Source organism: Pyrgilauda ruficollis, unplaced genomic scaffold (assembly GCF_017590135.1).
Source record: "Pyrgilauda ruficollis isolate IOZ18807 unplaced genomic scaffold, ASM1759013v1 scaffold355, whole genome shotgun sequence".
Classification (NCBI taxonomy): domain Eukaryota; kingdom Metazoa; phylum Chordata; class Aves; order Passeriformes; family Passeridae; genus Pyrgilauda; species Pyrgilauda ruficollis.
The window spans coordinates 147,289-169,623 of NW_024524990.1; the positions used below are offsets into that span (position 1 = coordinate 147,289).

General features: G+C 53.3%; 1 protein-coding gene across 1 annotated transcript in view; it reads left to right on the top strand.

The window, feature by feature from the left end:
- OTOF (otoferlin) overlaps positions 1–21,850 on the top strand; it is a 43,289-nt gene extending 21,439 nt beyond the window's left edge. Inside the window, exons 10-26 of the mRNA XM_041475577.1 lie at positions 1,465–1,501; positions 1,666–1,796; positions 2,493–2,522; positions 3,302–3,454; positions 4,641–4,707; positions 6,624–6,760; positions 7,555–7,689; positions 7,805–7,942; positions 10,214–10,341; positions 12,418–12,692; positions 13,350–13,519; positions 14,286–14,374; positions 15,198–15,296; positions 19,825–20,066; positions 20,652–20,830; positions 20,969–21,069; positions 21,670–21,850. Of these exons, the coding sequence (XP_041331511.1) occupies positions 1,465–1,501; positions 1,666–1,796; positions 2,493–2,522; positions 3,302–3,454; positions 4,641–4,707; positions 6,624–6,760; positions 7,555–7,689; positions 7,805–7,942; positions 10,214–10,341; positions 12,418–12,692; positions 13,350–13,519; positions 14,286–14,374; positions 15,198–15,296; positions 19,825–20,066; positions 20,652–20,830; positions 20,969–21,069; positions 21,670–21,850 (2,292 nt within the window). The remainder of the gene's footprint in view (positions 1–1,464; positions 1,502–1,665; positions 1,797–2,492; positions 2,523–3,301; positions 3,455–4,640; positions 4,708–6,623; positions 6,761–7,554; positions 7,690–7,804; positions 7,943–10,213; positions 10,342–12,417; positions 12,693–13,349; positions 13,520–14,285; positions 14,375–15,197; positions 15,297–19,824; positions 20,067–20,651; positions 20,831–20,968; positions 21,070–21,669) is intronic.
- Positions 21,851–22,335: the final 485 nt, after the last annotated feature.

Sequence of the window (22,335 nt, forward strand, 5' to 3'; positions counted from 1 at the left end):
AAATATATATAAATATATATATTAAATATCTATATATCTACTTATATGTATATATCTCTTTATCTGTACACTACATATTTATATACACTATTTACATCTTAGATTTAGCATATTAAAAAAACACCACTAAAAGTTACAAAACACACAAATTTAAAGTATTTTGAAACTATTTTATTTAATTAAATCTTAAAACGTGGTTTATTTCTACCTTTCTACCAATAATTATTTGTTTATCTACACAACATCTACATTGTGATTCTTTCTAACCAATTACTTTATACTCCCAACACTATAAAAAGTAGAATAAATTAAATCTTAAAATGTGGTTTATTTCTACCTTTCTACCAATAATTATTTGTTTATCTACACAACATCTACATTGTGATTCTTTCTAACCAATCACTTTATACTCCCAACACCATAAAAAATGGAATAAATTAAAAACAAAAAAGAGATCAAACAACACCCAAAACCTTTCATCTTATCTCCTACCCACCTCCATACTAAAAACCCAAAACTCTGTTTTTCACCCTATAGTAAACTATTTTACACACCTGTAAATTCCTACTGTCCATTTTACACACTCATGAATTCCAATTCACCCCAAAGTCTTAGAAACTTTCTCCATAAACAAAGATTAAAACCAGTGTTCTCCTAAAAATCAAAACAAACAAAAAAAAAACCAAAAAAACAACCAAAGTTCACCTCCAACATCTCTGCAGCTGCAGGACTCGAGTCCCCCGATGTTCCTCAGGACAGGGACAGGATTTGGCCACACTCAGTCCCGTGGTGGCTGTAAAGAGCAGAGGTCCAGGCCCCTCTCAACCCCAACCATCCCAATCCATCAGTGCCCACAGGAAAACCCATCCCAGACCCACTTCCCACCCATCCCAGCAGCTGAGGGCTTGGGAGCCTTGGGAATTACTCCTGTCCTCCCAGTTTTGGGGCTGGAGACTGGGCGAGATTTCCAAGGACATGTCTGGTCCCTACCGCCCTTCCCAGCATGATCCCATTCCTAATCCCTACCGCCCTTCCCAGCATGATCCCATTCCTAATCCCTACTGCCCTTCCCAGCATGATCCCATTCCTAATCCCTACTGTCCTTCCCATCAGGATCCAATTCCTAATCCTTAAACCACTGCTCCAAACAAGGTGGTCCCACTGTGCACCGGCCTAAATCCTGCGGGATCTCACCTGAGCTTAATTTCTGGCCTGAATCCTGTAGGATCACACTCGAAATCTCAGATCCCAGCCTGAATCCTGCAGGATCTCACCTGAACTTTCATTTTCTGGCCTGAATCCTGTAGAATCTCACTTGAATTCTCTGGCCTGAATACTGTAGGATCTCCCTCAAAATCTTGGTTCCCAGCCTGAGTCCTGTACAATCTCAACTGAACTCTAAGTTTTTGGCCTGAATCCTGTAAGATTTCACCTGAACTCTCAGTTTCTGGCCTGAATCTGTAGGATCTCACTGAAAATCTTGGTTCCCAGCCTGAATCCTGTAGGATCTCACCTGAACTCTCAATTTCTGGCTTGAATCCTGTAGAATCTCACCTGAACTCTCACTTTCTGCCCTGAATCCCGTAGGATCTCCCCTGAACTGTCGGTTTCTCCTCTCCACTGTCCCTCTCCTTTGTTCTTTCTCCTTTTCTGTCCTCTCTCCAGCCAAACACCTCAACGGCTCCCTGGCCATGACCAGCAGGGCCCACCGCTCTCGCCCCACAGGGGAGATCGTGGTCAACATGGAACCCGAGGTCCCCATCAAGAAGATGGACACGATGGTGAAGCTGGAAGCTGTGAGTATCCATGTGGCAGCACCTCCTTCCTCATGGAATTGCCGATTTTTGGAGGGATTTCAGCCAGAATTGGGGAGGCAGCGTGTCCCAGGGGTGTCACTCAATGTGCCTGTGCCCGTTTTTGTGCCCAGAATGGGAATTTCAACTCCTTTTCCCACCCTTCTGCTCCAGAGCTTGCTCCACAAAAAACAGATTCCTGCCAAGGTGCTCCGAGGGCTGGAGCCCCTCTGCTCTGGAGCCAGGCTGGAAGAGCTGGGAATGTTCACCTGGAGAGGAGAAGGATCCAGGGAGAGCTCAGAGCCCCTGGCAGGGCCTGGAGGGGCTCCAGGAGAGCTGCAGAGGGACTGGGGACAAGGCCTGGAGGGACAGGACCCAGGGAATGGATCCCACTGCCAGAGGGCAGGGCTGGATGGGAGATTGGGAATGAGGAATTGTTCCCTGGCAGGGTGGGGAAGGGCTGGGCTGGAATTCCCAAAGCAGCTGTGGCTGCCCCTGGATCCCTGGCAGTGCCCAAAGCCAGGCTGGATGGGGCTTGGAGCACGCTGGGACATTGGAAGTTGTCCTTGCCCATGGCAGGGGTGGGATGAGATGAACTTTAAGGTCCCTTCCCACCCAAGACTGATGATTTGCGCTCAGCTGAGGGTGTGTCCTTAACCTGCTCTCCCTCTCCCTGTTCCCTTCCATCCCGGGCGGCAGAATTCCGATGCAGTGGTGAAGGTGGATGTGGTAAGTGGTGGATCTTCTCTTCATCCCTGCTCCCAACCCCCTGCTCCCTCTCCAGCCCTTCCATGCCACTCCTGATGGACCAGGCACCCTGCCCAGCCCGAGCCAGGCAGGGACATCACCCCTCTGTCCCACGACAGAGACACAGCAGCGCTGTCCCCTCAAGGGATGTGGCAGTGGCCTCGTCCCTGCAGTTTGGGGAGCTCTTTTGGGCCAGGACTTCTCATCCCAGCTGTCCCAGGACTTCTCATCCCAGCTGTCCCAGGACAGGCAGTGCCCTGCAGGAGGGATTTGGGTATTCCCACCACAACCAGGTACCAGTTGGGAAAGGTTCCCTTGCTCCACCAAGGGAACCCCAGGTGCTTTGCCGGGCACAGTTTGACTCTTGCCATGGAAGATTCCAGAGATGTGGCCTGGGAAATGCACGGATAAATAGGATGATGGAAGTGGGGAGGTGTTGTGGGACTGCCCCACCTCTGGAAGTGTCCAAGGCCAGGTTAGATGGGGCTTGGAATGACCTGGAATGGTGGAAGGTGTCAGGATTGGAATTGGATGAGCTTTAAGGTCCCTTCCCACCCAAACCATTCCGTGATTCTGGCACTTTCTCCAAAACCTTGGTCACCCTTGGGTGTTCTGTGGCCGTAAAAGGGAGAAAGTTCATGAGGCCCCCCCAAGCCTGGGGAGTTCTCCCTCCTCAGGTGCTTCACTTTCGTACTTCCAGAAACGATTCCCTCTCACCTGATCCCTCCCCTTCCCTGTCTGTGCTTCCCTTGTCCCTTCAGACCGAGGAAGAGAAAGAGAAAAAGAAGAAGAAGAAGAAAGGAGGAGGAGGAGGAGGAGGAGGAGGTGGGGAGGAAGTGGAGGAAGAGGAGCCGGACGAGAGCATGTTGGACTGGTGGTCCAAGTACTTCGCTTCCATTGAGACGATGAAGGAGGTGGGTGAGGAGCAGCAGGGAGGGGGATCCCGGGGAGATGGTTCCCTTCCTGAGAGGTCTCCCCTAATTCCAGCTCCTCCCAAAGCCTGTGTGGAAACCCCCCCTCCTGAGGACCCCCCTGATGGGAAGAGCCCTAAAAAGTTCTGTGCCAGGATTGAGAGACAAATGGGACTTTTGTTTTCTTTTTTTGGTCTTCATGTTGTTCATTTTTGTCTTATCAAAAGTTCAAAAAAACATCTCAGACTTAGCGTACAAAGAAAGGGCACCAAAAGTCACAAGACACACGGGTTCAAGGTCTTTTAAAGCTATTTTGTCCAATTAACTCTTAGAATGTATTTTATTTCTACCTTTCTACCAATAACTAATTATTTGTCTGTTCATGCAACATCTGCATTGCGTTTTTTTCTAACCAATCCCTCTGTGGGGACTTTTGTTTTCTTTTTTTGGTCTTCATGTTGTTCATTTTTGTCTTATCAAAAGTTCAAAAAAACATCTCAGACTTAGCGTACAAAGAGAGAGTAGCAAAAGTCACAAGACACATGGGTTCAAGGTCTTTTAAAGCTATTTTGTCCAATTAACTCTTAGAATGTATTTTATTTCTACCTTTCTACCAATAACTAATTATTTGTCTGTTCATGCAACATCTGCATTGCGTTTTTTTCTAACCAATCCCTCTGTGCCACCAACACTGCAGAAAATGGAGTGGATGAAAAACATGAAGGAGATCAGACAGCGCCCAAAATTCTCCATCTTGTCTTCTATCCACCTCCATACTAAAAACCCAAACCCCAAGTTTTTCACCCTGTGGTAAACTACATTATTATCTATTTCACACACTCGTAGATTCCAATTCATCCCAAAGTCTTGGAAGCTTCCTCCATGGACGAAGAGGACTGAAAATTAGTGTTCTCCTGGGGATCAGGACTTCTCAGGACAGGCAGAGAAACATTCCCTGTGCCCTGGGTTCCAGCAATTACGGAATCCCAAAATTGTTCCGGCTGGAAAAGCCCTTGGAGACCATCGAGTCCGACCATTCCCCGGCACTGCCAAGGCCACCACTATGTCCCCAAGTGCCACATCCATGTGGCTTCAAATCCCCCTAGGGATGGGAACCCCACCACTGCCCGGGGAAGCTTTTCCAGGAAAAGATCATTCCTAATATCCAGTGGTTTCCTTTCTCCCCCAGCAACTCCGACAGCAGGAAGCGGCCGCGGCAGAAGCTGAGGAGAAGGAGGAGATGGAGATTGGAGAGGGTAAGGCTGGGAGGGAGAGAGGGAACACGGCAGGGAAAGGTGGGACCAGGATCCCTCTCGGTGCTTGGACATCCCTTTGGGAATCTGCCACGGCTCTCCAGCCAAGCCAGACACTCCCAGCATGTTGTGTTTTCCCAAAAAGGGTCGATTTTTGTGGGTTTTTGCAGGGTTTTTCCCTCCATGTTGAACTCTTTGTGTGCTGTCCTAATGTGGGCAGTGAGGACAAATACACAATTTAGGGCAAGTTCTCTCACTTAACTTATCAATTTATATAACTTTATCCATTATATATTATTTTTCACTTATTATCATTTTATAAAATTAAGAGATAAACAATGCCCTAAATGAGTTTTTCTCTGAAGGAAGTTGGGTCTGTAGGTCAGGTGGGCTTCTGACCTTGCCTAAATTTGGGGGAGACTAATTTTGTCCCAAAAATTATGCCAACCAAGAATCCTGATGCCAATCCAAGAATCCCTTGCTTTCTGGAGAGGCCCCCTTTTTTCTCCCAAATTTGCCCTAAACTTTTTTCCTCCCAAATTTGCCCTAAACCACGACACCTGGGAGTGGCTGGTCACGGGTGACTTTGTCCATCTGGCCATGCCACATGCAGGGCTGGGAAGGAATCCCTGAGGAATTCCACCCTTGCTGTCCACGTGCTCCATGTCCCCATGACAGGGGGCTGTTGTTGCGCCCAGGTGATGCAAAACCCTTCAGCTGAGTAAAATTCTGAGCCCGGTTTCTTTTGGAAGATCAATCTTTGTATCCCGGGAAAAATGAGGTCTTGTCCTGCTGAGCTTGGAGACAACTCTGAGCAGGTTCTTCTGGGCTTGCACTGGTGTCCTCTGGGGTTTTATTTCTTTTTAGAATGATCCATTTCCCTTGGCTCTCCCACTCCTTCCCCCTTTTCTCATCCATGTTTTTCCATCCGTCTGTCTGTCCCCACCACTGGATAATGTCCAGCCCTCATGAAAGCTGGCAGAGACACCAAGGGACAGGGATTGCAGAGTATTAAGGAGTTTCCCTTGAATCCACCTTTTCCAGCAGCCTCTTCCCAGCTCTCCATGGCTGGTGGTTGCTCCAAACGAGACTCTGGTGACCTGTGGTTGCAGCTGATCCTGGACAATCTGAGGGCAGCAGCATCAAGCACTGTCCCCTCTGCATTCCCAGGCTGGGGTTCCACTCCCCAGGCTCCATAAAGCAGGAGAAGTCTCTGGCAGGAGGAAGAAAAGTCACAGAATTCCCAGAATGACCAGGTTGGAAGAGACCTCCAAGATCATCGAGTCCAGCCCAGCCCCAACACCTCAACTCAACCCTGCCCCCAGTGCCACATCCAGGCTTTGTTAAACACACCCAGGGATGGTGACTGCATCACCTCTCTGGTCCCTGGGAATTCCCAAAATTCCCAAAATTCCCAGAATACACAGGATGACCAGGTTGGAAGAGACTTCCAAGACCACTGAGTCCAACCCAGTCCCAACAGCTCAGCTCTGCCCTGGCACCCAGTGCCACATCCAGGCTTTGTTAAACACACCAGGGATGGTGACTCCATCACCTCCCTGGCGTGGGCAGGACCAGGTTTTCTCACCGCTGTCAGAGGGCTCTGTCCATGTTTTGTAGTCCTCCAAGTGATTCCTGCTCAGGTCAGCCCTGGAATTCCCTGCGCAGTGATCTCTGGGCTGCTGGAGACGCTGCGATCCAGAGCCAAGGAAAGACAGGGCAGGGCTGGGATGGGACTTGCAGGCAGTGGCACCTGGCAGCTTTCATGCTCCTCTTCTTTGTCCAAGCCCTTCCAGATCTCCCCCTTCTCTCCTCACCCTCATTTCCATTCCCTCCCTCCCTCCTTTCCATCTCCTCCCTCCGCGCTGCTCCCCCCCGGACTCGGAGTGACACCAAACTTGGTGACTCTCCCATGAAAGGCTCCAAGGCCCAGGTGAAGAACAAGGACAAGGACAAGGACAAGTCCAAGGAAACCAAAGATGACAAGAAAAAGAAGCAGCAGCCTGTGCCTGAGCTTCCCGAGAAGAAGAACAAGCAGAAAATCGATGAACTCAAGGTACTGGGGGTGCTTCCGAGGAAGTACCTAACTGTGGGGATGACGTGCCTTGGGACATCTCTTCTAGGGATTTATCTTGGGATGAGGCGTCCCAGCCTCTCTCCATAGCTGGAGGTCACGAGAAAAGGGGTTTTCCTGGGATAGACTCATCCCTGGGGCAGCCTGGAGGTGTCCCAGCTCCAAGGGAGAGTTTTCCTGCTGGTCCAGCCAGGATTCAGGACAGGAGTGTGCTCTGGTTCAATGATCCCAAGGATTTCTCAGGATTCATGTCACCTGTTCTTCTGAGGTTCAGATGGGATTTAGACCTGGATCTTGCACAGAGCGGGAATAATGGCCCCACCCGTTGCTCCAAGAGTCCCTCTTTCCAACCCAATAATGCTGGAGATCCTTCTCCTTCCTAGAAAAATTAACCACTGGGAGCTGAGGTGTCCATGTTCACAGAATCCCAGGATCACTGAGGCTGGAAAAGCCCTCCCAGCCCATCCAGTCCAGGCTGTTCCTGATCCCCACCTTGTCCCCAGTCCAGGGCACTCAGTGTCACGTCCCAGCCTTCCCTGGACACCTCCAGGGATGGGCACTCCAAACCTCCCTGGGCAGCCCCTGACAAGGCCTGAGCACCCTTTCCATGAGGAAATTATTCCCAATATCCAATGTGAACCTCCCCGGCACAGCTTGAGGCCATTTCCTCTTGTCCCGCCCCTCGTTCCTTCTGAGCTGATTGAGTACTCCCCACATCTTTTTCTCACCTTCGTTTTTATCCCGAATTCCCTCCTTTTAACTTTTTTCCACCTCAGGTCTTCAACAAAGAGCTGGAAACAGAGTTTGACAACTTTGAGGATTGGCTGCACACCTTCAACCTGCTCCGGGGGAAGATTGGGGACAACGACGACAACGCCACGGAGGAGGAGCGGATCGTGGGCAGGTTCAAGGTGAGTGGTTAGGAATGCCAGCCGGGATTTTGGGGAGGTTGTTTTGGGATGGGTTTGCCTCCCTGGAGGCCCTGGGCAGCAGGACTCAGTTGGGCTTTGCCCTCCCTCGCACCAGGGCTCCATGTGCGTCTACAAAGTGCCGCTCCCCGACGACATCAGCAAGGAGGCAGGGTACGACCCCACCTTCGGGATGTTCCAGGGGATCCCCAGCAACGACCCCATCAACGTGCTGGTCCGAGTCTACATCGTGCGGGTGAGTGGGAATTTGGGGTGTGGCAGGCGGGATTTGGCACTCCCTTCCACCCGGAGCCGGTCCTGGTGCCGCAGGGATGGTGGGATTCAGCTCCAGTGCTCCAGGACTGGTGCCTTGGGAAGGCTGGACAGAGCTAAAGAATAAAGCAGGGGTTTATTCAAAGGATCTCCTCCATGGACCCACCTTGGGCAGCACAAGAGCCCAGCCAGGGCTGCACCCAAAATGAACCAAAATGGTCCCAAAATGCACAAGCGCTCATGAGGTCTGTCACTTTTATAAGTTCTGCTCCATTTGCACATTGGAGTTAATTGTCTAATTGCAGCTTTAGCCCATGCAGTCCCATCCTGCTTGTTTTCCTCTTCATTCCATGGTGTTTGTGCTCTTGGGGCTGAGATTTGGATCATTTGTCCTTGGTGCCCAGCTGGAGCAGGAATTGTTTTGTCTCCCTGCTCTGTGCACCGAGCTCACCGTCCCCTAATATGAAGCTCAGACCCACACACCAAAGCAGCACAGAATCTGAAAAATAGAAAATCTAAAACCTGAGGCATCACCAGTGCATCAGGACCCAGGATGCAGCTTGAGGACTGAAGCAGCTCCTTGGTTATGGAATGGTTTGGGTAGGAAGGGACCTAAAAGTCCATCCCGCTCCCCCCCCTGCTGTGGGCAGGGACACTTCCCACTATCCCAAGGATATCCAGACCCAACGCTGTCTCCAGGGCTGTGTGCTCCCAGCACTGGGAACAGGACAGATCCAAGCTCCTGCCAGATCCAGAGAGCTCTCTCCAGGAGGTGGGATGGACCGGCGTGTCCTGGTGCTCAGTTCCCACGGATAGTTTGGATCAGCCTGCACTGTGAGGTGTTGGTTCATTCCACAGCCACACCACCACCCCGGTGATGGTTCAGCATGGGAGAGAATGGGAGAAAAAGGGTGGAATGGGATCTGGAAGGATTGAGGAGATCCTTGTGAAGGACACGGCACCTCCTCGAACACACGTTTCATGATCGCGACGTGATCCAGCCAAAGCATTTTTCATTTACACATGGAATGTGCTCTGGGAAAAGTCACTTCCTGACCGCTGAACTAGTCATCCCCCTGTCCCCAAGGGTAGGATTCTGCAGCCAGGCACTTGGGAGGGATCTCCATCCCTCTGGAAGCACCCGGGCTGCCCTTTGCCACACCTTGTCCCAGTGTGTTACAAACAGAACCTACTTTTGGCTCCGTTTCCCACCAGCCTGGTTCTCCATCCAGAGCTGCTTCCCCCTGGGATACGCAGTCTCCCATCCATCACCAGGCTGGAATAGCAGACACCAGCTTGGTCAGCCCCCAAAACCAGCCAGGACTGGGTGGATGTGTTCTCATCTGCTGCTGTGCCTTGCTTGGAGGTGGGACTGGAGAGTTTGGGGGTCCTCACCCCCTCTCTGGGGAGAATCCAGCATGGAGAAGACATGAGGGGAAGGGGATGGATGTCTTGGTATCTTGGCCAGGTTCTTGCTGGAGGTGTTTCCTCCTCATCATCTTTCTTGCCTCTGCTGAGATTCCTTTCTTACCTCTGCTGAGGTCACTGTGGTGACATCTCAGGACAAAGCCAGTTCCACCATCTCCCTAAACCAGGATAGGGATTTACATGGGGCAGGAATATCCCCAGTGTAATCCAAGACACCATTTCATCCCCTTTTCAACCCAAGACACTCTGTTTAGGGACTGAAGCAGCCGGGTGTTCTCAGAGTGTAGGAACGTGCCCCCTGTTGAAGGAGTCACCAAATTATCCTTTGTCTGATTAAAAAGGAAAAAAAGCCCAGAAGTTTCTCTCCTCCATTTGGTAAAAAGACACCTCAAGAGGCCTTTGAGGATCTCAAGGGACCTTTGAGACTTCACCTCAAGCCTGGGGTTGCCAACTGGACAGAGGCCAAGAGGTCCCACCTAGGTAATTCACTAGAAAAGGGAGAGAACAAAGGAAATAATCACTTTTGCGGGGTGTTTTAGCAGGAGCAAGAACCTCTTGCCCCTGGCTCAGTTTTTCTCTGTAAGAGCTTTGTTATTTTACCTTTTATTAAAACTTTTTCTCTCCCCAACACTACCTCAGAAGCCATCCTGCTGATTTTATGCCGTTCGGGGTAGCTTGGGTGTGACAGCTTGGGTGTGATGGGTTCTCTGAGAGCTCCTAAGACCTGGCTCGAAGAGGAACCCATCATCAGGGATGGAGAACGGGCCCATCCCTGAATCCTTGGCTGCTGTGGACAGCGCTGACCCATCCCACCCGCTCCCTGCAGGCCACGGACCTGCACCCGGCTGACATCAACGGGAAAGCCGATCCCTACATCGCCATCAAGCTGGGCAAGACGGACATCAAGGACAAGGAGAACTACATCTCCAAGCAGCTGAACCCTGTTTTTGGGAAGTAAGTCTGCGCCTGGAGCTGCCGAGCTGGGCCCGAGCTTGCCAGCCCTCGGACCTGCAGCTGAGGTGTCCCATGGCTGCTCCTTGAGCTGGATTTATCTTTATTTATTTAGCTTTACTATTTAGCTTTACTTACAGGATTTATCCCACAATGTGGATGTCCTTCCAGGATGTCCTCCTGTGCAGGTGTCCCATGGCTGCTCCTTGAGCTGGATTTATCTTTATTTATTTAGCTTTACTATTTAGCTTTATTTATGGGATTTATCCCCCAGTATGGATGTCCTTCCAGAATGTCCTCCTGTGCCAGCCTGTGGTCAGCGTAGCATCGAGTGTTTAAGAGATGAACCTGAAATTTATCTGATCAAAGTGAAACACCCGCTTAGGAGTCATTAGACCTAAATTTGCGTGAGAATAAGACACAAACTCAGCTTCAGGGGTGTTGGGACATCCAGGTCAAGGATTTTCCTTCCTGTCAAGGGCTGGTGGTTTCTCGGGTTTCCTGCTGTTGGGATGACCCAAGAGCCCATTTTTCCTAGCCCGATGGTCAAAGAAAGTGTTGGAATTTTTTGGCTCTGGTTCACAAGGTTGTCGACAACTACTATTACGCTGCTTAAAATTCTGTGACTTGTAATTGTTCATGCCAAGTTGGTAACTTGCTCCGTGGGTTAAGATCGAAATCCCGAGGGACTGGGGGCACTGGTGGGACTGGGAGGAGGGGTGAGGTCAGGGCTGAAATTGGAGCAGAGCAAATGGAGTGATGCCGAGCATCAGGAATCAAGCGGGATGCACTGGGAATTCCAGGTCTGAGCCAAAGTGGGGTGGAAGGTGTTTGCAAAAAGGGCACAGAGGGATCAACTCTGCTCTGAAGTTTCATCTTTGCTGCCTCAAATTCTTTCCCTGGGAATTCTGGGGTTTTTGTGGGGGTATTTTTCTGGCAAAAGGGAAAAAAAATTATTTGTTTTCACAACGTTTTTTGTCTGATCTCGCCCTCCTGTTCCCAGCCACGGGTACAACACCTGGCGTGACCCCATGAAGCCCTCCCAAATCCTGTCCAAGCTGTGCAAAGAGGGAAAAGTGGATGGGCCGCACTTTGGGCCAGGGGGAAGAGTGAAAGTTGCCAACAGGGTCTTCACCGGCCCCACGGAGATCGAGGATGAAAATGGTATGGCCCTGTGGGATCATCCCATGGGATGGAGGTTCTGGAGCAGAGCAGGGGTTTGGGGGGGGTCTCCTCATCATCCAGGGTTGGAATCTCAGAGTAGATTGAATCATGGAGTGGTTTGAAATGGACCTTCCAGTCCAATCCCCCCAGACAGACGTGGTGGGCGCATCACCCAGCCCTGCAGGCACCATCCCAGTACAGACCAGTTACAGAGTGAGAGTCCTACAGACCCTCCAGACCAGCGGGTTCCTCTTGGAATCACTCAAGGAACATCCACGGACACCCAAAGCTGCCTCTGGAAATGCTCTCTGAGCAGTGCATGTCCCAGGAGCCATGGAGACACCTCACGGCTTTTCCATTGTTTAGGAGAGTGTTATCCATGGGAATGCATTCCCAAACAATGGGAGATGAGGGTTGTGGCCCAACACACTCACATGTACCCAAGAAAGAGGGAAATAGCCCAGGAAGGGTGAAGGAAAGAAGGCAAACATGGTCAGGGGACATGGGACTGGTTCAGAGAGGAAAAACTGAATGGGGATCTGAACCTTACAGGGATTAGAAGGATGTAAGAGGAGTTAGGAAGTACCAGCTGAGGGACAAAGTGTTCCCAAGGGATGGAGAGGATGAGGCAGTTCTGCACCTTGGGATACTTCTGCAACCCTTGGGACAAAGTGTTCCCACAAAGGATGGAGAGGATGAAGGAGTCCTGCACCTTGGAACAGTTCTGCAACCCAGCTCGAGCCACCCAGGGCACCCAGAGGTGTGTCCTGGCTTCCGACAGTGGTTGAGTTTAACCCCACCTCAGGTGGTGATGGATGCAGACAGAACAACATCCATGGGCTGGAGCAGACTCACCTCTGTCCTGAGCAGCAGCCAGACCCTACAGCAGCTTTTCTCTGCTTCCCCCAACCCCAGATCCTTCGACATCGAGGCCACCTTCCCCATGGAGTCCATGCTGACCGTGGCTGTGTACGACTGGGATTTGGTGGGCACTGATGACCTCATTGGGGAGACCAAGATTGACCTGGAGAATCGCTTCTACAGCAAGCACCGGGCGACCTGCGGCGTGTCCCAGACCTACTCCATGTATGGGAAAAGCCTCCCCTGCCCCACCTCACACCTGGACCCTCCTCTGTGTCACTTCCCACCCAGAGCTCCCCCAGGAATCTCCCCCCCTTGGCTGCCTGCTGGTCCTGGAATGATTTGTTTTTGGGAAAAACCTCACGTTGACCAATCCTGCAAGGGGCAGGGATGAATGGAGGAGTCTGTGCTGTCCCTGATTTTTCCACCAGCATTAGGGAGTGGTGGGAAGTACCAGCTGAGGGACAAAGTGTTCCCAAGGGATGGAGAGGATGAGGCAGTTCTGCACCTTGGGATACTTCTGCAACCCTTGGGACAAAGTGTTCCCACAAAGGATGGAGAGGATGAAGGAGTCCTGCACCTTGGAACAGTTCTGCAACCCTTGGGACAAAGTGTTCCCAAAGGATGGAGAGGATGAGGCAGTTCTGCACCTTGGGACAGTTCTGCAACCCTTGGGAGAACTTTGTCCCAAGGGATGGAGAGGATGAGGCAGTTCTGCACCTCGAGACAGTTCTGCACTCCTTGGGAACACTTTGTCCCAAGGGATGGAGACGATGAGGCACTTCTGCACCTTGAGATACTTCTGCAACTCTTGGGACAAAGTGTTCCCAAAGGATGGAGAGGATGAGGCAGTTCTGCACCTCCAGATACTTCTGCAACTCTTGGGACAAAGTGTTCCCAAGGGATGGAAAGGCTGAGGCAGTTCTACACCTTGGAGCACGGGTGGAGGCCCTGGGTGCTTTGCTGTCCCTGTGTCCCTGTCCCAGCTGTCCGAGCTCTCCTTTGTCCCCCAGGCCAGAAGAAGCCGACGGACGAGCACCTGGCGCTGGCAGTGCTGCGGCACTGGGAGGACATCCCGCGGGCCGGCTGCCGCCTGGTCCCCGAGCACGTGGAGACGCGGCCGCTGCTCAACCCCGACAAGCCGGGCATCGAGCAGGTCCCACCTTCCAACGGGAATGGGGGCAGCCCGCGGGGGCCAGCGCGGCCCTAACCCACCTCAGGGTGGGGAGGACACCCTGGGAGGCTGGCAGAGAAAATCTCCAGTGCCTCCTGATCCGTCCTCATCCATTTCACATCTCACAGCCGCTCATTATTCCCTACATCTGGGTACCTGGGAGAAAAATTCCCAACAGATTCCCAAGCAGAAGGGACTGGGAGCCCCCAGGCTGCCACACACAAAAGGCAGTGCTGGGAATTCCCTGGAGACCCCGAACCTCCTGGAGCCCTCAGGAGGACTCTAAACCCATTTTGGGGGGGAATCACAGCCCTGCTGAGTAAAGGGAGGAGAGCGGGAAGAGAGCTGGGCTCTGGTTGTTTTGCAGACCCAGTTTTGGTCAGAAATCTCCCAAAATCCAAGCCTGGGCTGCCCCATTGAGCCCTTGGCAAGCTCTTTGCAGAGGCTGGGAGCAGAGGAGGGAAAGCTCCCCTTGGAGATTGGCTCACCCTGGCGAGGCTGATCCGAGCTCACGTGGAGATCATGGAATCATGGAATGGTTTGGGCTGGGTGGGCCTCAAAACCCATCCAGTTTCACCCCCTCCATGAGACGTTTCTGCAGGGGTGGAGAAGGATTTGTGGCATGGGAGAAGCTTGTCCCACTCCACATCTGGCATGGCCGGGGTGACGGCTGTGGGAAGAGGGGGACACTGGTGGAGAGGGGACAGGAGGGACGAGGGGAGCTGACCGTGCCTCTCCCATCCTGCAGGGCCGCCTGGAGATGTGGGTGGACATGTTCCCCATGGACATGCCAGCGCCCGGCCCTGCCATCGACATTTCTCCCAGGAAACCAAAGAAGTAAGGAACTTACTTAAGGAACTTACTGGGATTGGTTGGCAGCCCAGAAGAAAAATGGGGAAGGAAAAGGGGAGGTTGGGGATGGAGCCCTGTGGTTGAACCTGCAGAGGCTGGGAGCAGAGGAGGGAAAGCTCCCCTTGGAGATTGGCTCACCCTGGTGAGGCTGATCCGGGAGATCCCATGGAGATCATGGAATCCTGGAATGGTTTGGGAGGGAAGAGACCTTAAAGTTCATCTCATCCCACCCCCTGCCATGGGCAGGGATAGCTTCCACTATCCCAGGGTGGTCCCAGCCCCATCCAAGACTTGGGAAACTCCCAGGGATCCAGGAACAGCCACAGCTGCTCTGGGAATTCCAGACCAGCCCCTCCTCACCCTGCCAGCCAGGAATCCCTTCCCAAGACCCCATCCAGCCCTGCCCTCTGGCAGTGGGATCCATTCCCTGGGTCCTGTCCCTCCAGGCCTTGTCCCCAGTCCCTCTGCAGCTCTCCTGGAGCCCCTTCAGGCCCTGCCAGGGGCTCTGAGCTCTCCCTGGATCCTTCTCCAGGTGAACATTCCCAGATGTCCCAGCCTGTCCCCATGGGAAGAGTCCCATCCCTGTAATCATCTCCATGGTTGAGATCCCCTCCTGTCCCTGATCCTGCCCAACAGATCCCTGGGACAGATCCCTGTGAGCAATTCCAGTTTCCTGGCAGCTGGCCCTGCTTCCTGGCAGCACCACCCTGACTTCTCCGCTCCCATTCCCTGCTCCCATTCCCTGCTCTCATTCCCTGCTCCCATTCCCTGCTCCCGTGCCTCACCTCCCTCTCCCTCCCTCGGGCAGGTACGAGCTCAGGGTGATTGTGTGGAACACCGATGAGGTCATCCTGGAGGACGACGACTACTTCACCGGCGAGAAATCCAGTGACATTTTTGTCAGGGGGTAGGTACAGCCTGGAATTCCACCGGGGAGAAATCCAGTGACATTTTTGTCAGGGGTTAGGTACAGCCTGGAATTCCACCAGGGAGAAATCCAGTGACATTTTTGTCCAGTGGTAGGTCCAGGCTGGAATTCCGCCAGGGAGATATCCAGGGACATTTTTGTCAGGGGTTGGTACAGAATTCCACCAGGGAGAAATCCAGTGACATTTTTGTCAGGGGTCGGTTCAGAATTCCACCAGGGAGAAATCCAGTGGCATTTTTGTCAGGGGTCGGTTCAGAATTCCACCAGGGAGAAACCCAGTGACATTTTTGTCAGGGGGTAGGTACAGCCTGGAATTCCACTGGCACTTCCTCCTCCTCTCCCAGGTGGGCACCAGTCCCCGCGGGGGTGGGACACGGGCAGTGCTGGGGGACCCCAAAACCAGCCAGGGCTGGGCGGATGTGTTCTCATCTGCTGCTGTGCCTTGCTTGGAGGTGGGACTGGAGAGTTTGGGGGTCCTCACCCCCTCTCTGGGGAGAATCCAGCGTGGAGATCACACGAGGGGAAGGGGATGGATGTCTCGGCATCTTGGCCAGGTTCTTGCTGGGGATGTTTCCTGAGAGTCTCTTTCCTGCCTCTGGTGAGATTCCAAAGATGCTGCTGGCTTTTCCTGCCTCTCCCCCTCTCCTTGGCTGCACATCCGGTGGGCCCTGCTTGGAGCTGCTTGTCTGGAGCTCCACTGGGGTGGTTTTGGATGGTGACAATTTCCTGGTGGGAGAGGAGATGCCGGGCATTGCGGAGGCTGAGAGACACGGACCATGCTGTATGCATGCAAAGCCAGTTTATTATGCAAATTACCAGTTCTAATTTACAGTTATACTAATTACACTTAAATTATGCTAATTTACATTTCCCTAACTTCCACACAAAATTTCCCACTCTGCCCCTGTTCCATTAGCAACACAATCTTTTCTGTTATGAAGTCCCTGTTACATCCTCTTGCACCAGCGATGTCCTTGCTACATCTTCTCTCCTCAGAGCAGTCAGAGTGACCAGATGTGATGTCTTGATTTTTGTTCTTACCTTGAGTTTATCTCTCCCACGTCTTCCACTGCACCAGGGCCAGGAGGTTGGTGGCACTGCCCAGCTCAGCTTCTGTCCATGTGACATCTCTGTCAGGGGGTGACGAGGCCTCGTTGCTTGTGGCGCCTTTAGGACCTAACTCAGGTGCTAATGATGCCTCAGGTTTTAGCTTTTGTATTTATATATCTTTATATTTTGTATCTTTTCACATTCTGTGCTGCTTTAGTGTGTGGTCTAGATTCACATTAGGGGACGGTGAGCTCTGTGCACAGAGCAGGGAGACAAAACAATTCCTGCTCCAGCTGGGCACCAAGGACAAATGATCCAAATCTCAGCCCCAAGAGCACAAACACCGTGGAATGAAGAGAGGAAAACAAGCAGGATGGGAGTGCAGGGGCTGAGCTGGGATTGGACACTGAACTGCAATGTGCACATGGAGCAGAGCTGATCCCAGGGAGAGACCCCGTGACCATCGTGCATTTTGGGACCATTTGGGTTCATCTTGGCTGCAGCCCTGGCTGGGCTCTTGTGCTGCCCAAGGTGCTTCCATGGAGGAGATCCTTTCCATAAATCCCTGCTTTATTCTTTAGCTCTGTCTCTGTTCTAGCTCAGCTTTCTCAAGGCATCAGTTTTGGTGACCACCAAAAGGGGCAGAAAACATCTGGAAAACCCCCTGGATGAGGAGCACCCAGCTCCTGCCCCAACTCCTGCCAGCACTCCCAGGAGGGGTCCCAGCTGCGGTCCAGAAGGTGTCACACAAAATACCACCTTCATTCAGAGGATTCCTGGGCTCTGAGACCTTCTGGACCTCAGCTGAGGACCCCCGGGCGTGCTGGTGAGAGTGAGGGGCAGCAGCTGGGTGTTCCTCTGGCCCAGGGGTTTTCCAGATGCTTTGGTGTCCTGGCAGAGTCGCCAAAAACTGATGCCTGGAGAGGCCACCTAGAACAGAGGCTGGACAGAGTTAACGGAATAAATAGGGATTAATAAATAATAATAATAGGGATTTATTAAAAGGCCTCCAAAGGATACACCTTGGGCAGTATGAGAGCCTACACCCGAGATGGATTCTGAATCACGAGTTTTCATACTTTTATAAGTTTTGGTCCATTTGCATATTGGGGTTAATCATCCAATTACAGCTTTAGGTTATGAAGCCCCATCCTGCTTGTTTTCCTCTCTTCATTCCACGCTGTTTGTGCTCTTGGGCTGAGATTTGGATCATTTGTCCTTGGTGCCCAGCTGGAGCAGGAATTGTTTTGTCTCCCTGCTCTGTGCACAGAGCTCACCATGCCCTGATGTGGAACCCAGACCCACGCACTAAAGCAGCACAGAATCTGAAAAATAGAAAATCTAAAACTTAAAGCACCATTCAGTCCCCTCTGCCCCTCCCTGAGCTTGTCTGGATGCCCCCTCGTGGCATTTCCACCCTGCCAGCTCCAGGCCCAGAGTCTGGAGACAAGCTGGTGGTGCTGTTCTGTTGGTTTGTTCCCATCTCTGCTTCACCCTCCTTCAGCAGGAAGGGAAAGCCCCTTCCAGAACTTCACCACGCCAGAGAGTCACGGAATCATGGAATGCTTCGGGTGGGAAAGGACTTTTAACCTCATCCCTGCCCTTGCCATGGGTGTGGACATCTTCCAGGCTGCTCCAGACCATGGTTCTCTCTCAACAGACAAATCCTGTGGGATGCAGCTCAAGGAATCCAAGCAAAACCCTCAGCTCTGAGGAGACCTTGGAGCCATCCCAGCAGCTCCATCCTCTGGAATTTGAGGACCTTCCATCCCTGGAAGTGTCCAAATCCAGGTTGGACCAGGCTTGGAACAGCCTTGGGCACTTCCAGGGATCCAGGGGCATCCACAGCTGCTTTGGGCACCCTGTGCCAGGCCCTCCCCACCCTCACAGGGAACAATTCCTGCCCAATGTCCCATCCAAATCTCCCCTTTTCCAGTGGGATTGCCATTCCCATTGTCCTGCTACTCCAGTCCCGTGTCCAAAGTTCTGATCCCTTTCCATCCTGCTCTGCTCCAGCCTCCCCAGCTCCTGTACAATTCCCTAACATCTCCTCCCCCAGGGTAAACCCTCGGACACCCCCCCTTGAATCTCCCCCTCCCGAAGTTCTCCGTTCCCTCTGGGATCCTCCTGCCCCTTGGATTTGCCGCTGCACTGCCTGGAGCAGCCCCATCCCCTTGTTCATCTCTTTTAGGTTTCTCCAGTCCTGGAGGCGCCCTGGCTGCCTGGACAGGGTGTTCCTGTCCCCCCTCCTGCCCCACGTAAACCCGTGTGCCCCTCTCACCTCTCACGGCAGTTTCCAGCCGGGTTTTGCCTGGTGGATAATTTTTTTGCCTGGTTTTGCCTGGAGCCAGGATATCTCAATGGAGGCTCAGAACAGCATCTGAACTCCCAAGCAGTTCCCAGCTGCAGGCAGCCAAGCAAGCTATAGTGATTATCAGCTCCTAGTGACTGAAATAAAGGGGCAGGAGATCTTTCTCCTTTTTAATGCCTTCATTAAAGAGAATCAGCTCAGGTGGGGAGAACCAACGGCACCCACGCCGCCGCTGCTCCCAGGAGTGGCACAGAGGAGGAGGATGATGATGATGCAGCTGTGTCCGCTGGTCTGCAGGCAGAGCTGGGGATTCCATCCTCACGGGAGATCAGGAGGTTCCGCTTTTCCAGTCTAACATTTCAGGTCCTCTCTCTTGTTAACATCTTTTCAGGTTAGGGTGAGAAGTACAAAGGATCTTAGCAGATACTGGATTACATTCCTTATCCTTAGACATCACGTAGGTCTCTTCATTCTATGTTGGCTCGTTGTTTTTAGGGGTTTTCCTGGAAAACTGCAAAATTTGGCGAAATGCATTCTCATCTGCATTCTGGAATTTCCTAGCTCAGGCTTCTGGCCTCCAAGGAGGCCTTGCAGACCTTGGGCCTGCTACAGTAAGGGTCGGGGAAAGTGACCTATAGGCTTAGAGGGAGATAAGCAGGATCCCAAAGGTGAAAGAGAGGGGCTTTTAAGGCCCAGCCATCATGACTTGGCACGAATTTCCTAGCTCAGGCTTCTGACATCCAAGGAGGCCTTGCAGGCCCTGGGCCTGCTACAGTAAGAGTTGGGGAAAGTGACCTACAGGCTTACAGAGAGATAAGCAAGGTCCAAAAGGAGGAAGAGAGGGGCTTTTAAGGCCCAGCCATCATGAATTGGCATTTCCTAGCTCAGGCTTCTGGCCTCCAAGGAGGCCTTGCAGGCCCTGGGCCTGCTACAGTAAGGGTCGGGGAAAAGTGACCTACAGGGAGATAAGCAGGGTCTGAAAGCAAAAAAGTGACTTACAGGGAGATAAGCAAGGTCCAAAAGGAGAAAGAGAGGGGCTTTTAAGGCCCAGCCATCATGACCTGGCAATTCCTAGCTCAGGCTTCTGGCCTCCAAGGAGGCCTTGCAGGCCCTGGGCCTGCTACACTCACCCCCTGGGCCCTGCAGGTGGCTGAAGGGGCAGCAGGAGGACAAGCAGGACACGGATGTCCATTACCACTCCCTCACTGGGGAGGGCAACTTCAACTGGCGCTACATCTTCCCCTTCGACTACCTGATGGCCGAGGAGAAGATCGTCATCTCCAAGAAGGAGTCCATGTTCTCCTGGGACGAGACCGAGTACAAGATCCCGGCCCGCCTCACCCTGCAGGTCTGGGATGCCGACCACTTCTCAGCCGATGATTTCCTGGGTACGTGGAGGGTCCAGAGCACCCCACAAACCCCCCTGAGCTGCTGCTGGGTGGAGCGGGTGGGCTGAGAGGGCAGGGAGGGTCTGCAGAGGGTTCTGGACAGGCTGGATCCATGGCTGAGGACAAGTGCTGAGCTGGGGTCACAGCAACCCCACTGAGTGCGACAGGCTGGGACAGAAGGGTGGGAAAGGCCTGGGGTTGCTGTGCCAGTGGCTAGACACGAGCCCAGGGGTGGGCAAGAGGCCACTGGCCCCTGGGCTGTGCCAGCTCTGGGGTGGCAGCAGGGCCAGGGCAGTGCCCGTCCCCTGTGCTGGCTCTGGACATCCAGTGCCCTGGGCTGGGGACAAGGTGGGGATCACTCACAGCTTAGACTCGAGGGTCTGGGAGCACTTTTCCAACACCCATGTCTCCATGATTCTGAGATCCCTTTTCTCCACTGCTCCTGTAGCCCAGACACCCCGTGTTCCTTCCCAGAGCTGGCTCAAAGCTGCTCCCCAGGGCAGGAGATGCTGGTCCAGCCCATCTCCAGCCAAGGGCTTTGCCTTTCTGGCATGCCAACCTCTGTCCTCCCCTTTGTCCTGCCAGGGGCCATCGAGCTGGACCTGAACCGCTTCCCCCGGGGAGCCAAGACGTCCAAGCAGTGCAGCCTGGAGATGGTGACCAACGAGGCTGAGCTGCCCATGATCTCCATCTTCAAGCAGAAGCGGGTCAAGGGCTGGTGGCCGTTCGTGGCCAGAGATGAGAACGATGAGCTGGAGATCACCGTAAGGCTGGGGAAAAGGGAGGGTTTGCCTCCTGGGCTCTGCACTCCTTGTGGACACCCTGCATCCGCCCACGTGGCTTTGTTCCTTCTGGGCTGGGAGCACGACCCAGCCCTCAGCACAGCTCTCTGAACCCTGCAGGGCAAAGTCGAGGCTGAGCTGCACCTTCTGACAGCAGAGGAGGCTGAGAAATCCCCTGCTGGGCTGGCAAGAAATGAGCCTGATCCTCTGGAGAAACCCAAGTGAGTGGGAGAAGCCTCTCTGCAGCAGGGACCTGGGATTAGGGGATTCTGCTCCTGCCTGGGGTGCTGCATCCAGCTCTGAGCCCCAAAACAGGAAAGATGTGGACCTGCTGGAAAGGGGCTAGAGCAGGCCACGGAGGTGTTCTGAGTCTGGAGCCCCTCTGCTCTGGAGCCAGGCTGGCAGAGCTGGGGGTGCTCACCTGGAGAGGAGAAGGATCCAGGGAGAGCTCAGAGCCCCTGGCAGGGCCTGAAGGGGCTCCAGGAGAGCTGCAGAGGGACTGGGGACAAGGCCTGCAGGGACAGGACCCAGGGAATGGCTCCCACTGCCAGAGGGCAGGGCTGGATGGGAGATTGGGAACTGGGAATTGTTCCCTGGCAGGGTGGGCAGGCCCTGGCACAGGGCTTGGAGCTGGGGCTGCCCCTGGATCCCTGGCAGTGCCCAAGGCCAGGCTGGACAGTGCTTGGAGCAACCTGGGATAGTGGAAGATGCCCCTACCCATGGCAGGGAGTGAAACAAAACAAAACAAAAATTAACTTTAAGGTCCATGAATCCCTTTCCCACGGCGACGGATTAACGATGGGTGTTTGTTTCCCCTGCAGCCGCCCGGACACGTCGTTCATCTGGTTCCTGAACCCGCTCAAGTCCATCAAATACCTCATCTGCACCCGCTACAAGTGGCTGATCATCAAGATCGTGCTGGCCCTGCTGCTCCTCGTCATGGTGGCCCTGTTCCTCTACAGCATGCCCGGATACATGGTCAAGAAGCTGCTGGGAGCATGAAGGGCTGGAGCCTCTCCCGTGCCCCTAGCCCCAGGCACAACCTTCCCAGCCCCGTGTCCTTCTCCTCCCCGTGACCTCTGGGCAGCCCTGGGAGCATTTCCTCCCTGCTGCTGGGTCTCCTCTTGCATTCCTCCTCTGTGGGTCCCACTCAGTGCCAGGGAAATGGGGCAGGAGCAGGGCACAGACCCCACTCTGCATCCCACACCAGGGCTGGGAGAGCTGCCCAGCTGGCTCCTGTGGGGCTCCCCGAGCCTTCTGACCAGTGGGGTTGTGGCTGGTGCCTTCCTGGGAATCAGGGGAAGGAGAGGGGAGCTGGGGCTGTGTCGCTGGAGCTGTGGGCGTGCTCCAGAAAGGCTCCTTGGAGGGATGTTCAGAATCCAGGATGGAGCAGGGAGCTGGGCTGGAGCAGCTGGGGATGTGCCAGCCCCAGCACGGAGAGGGCACAGAGCATCCCCAGTGCCTGACCCTGCTCCACTCAGAGCTCT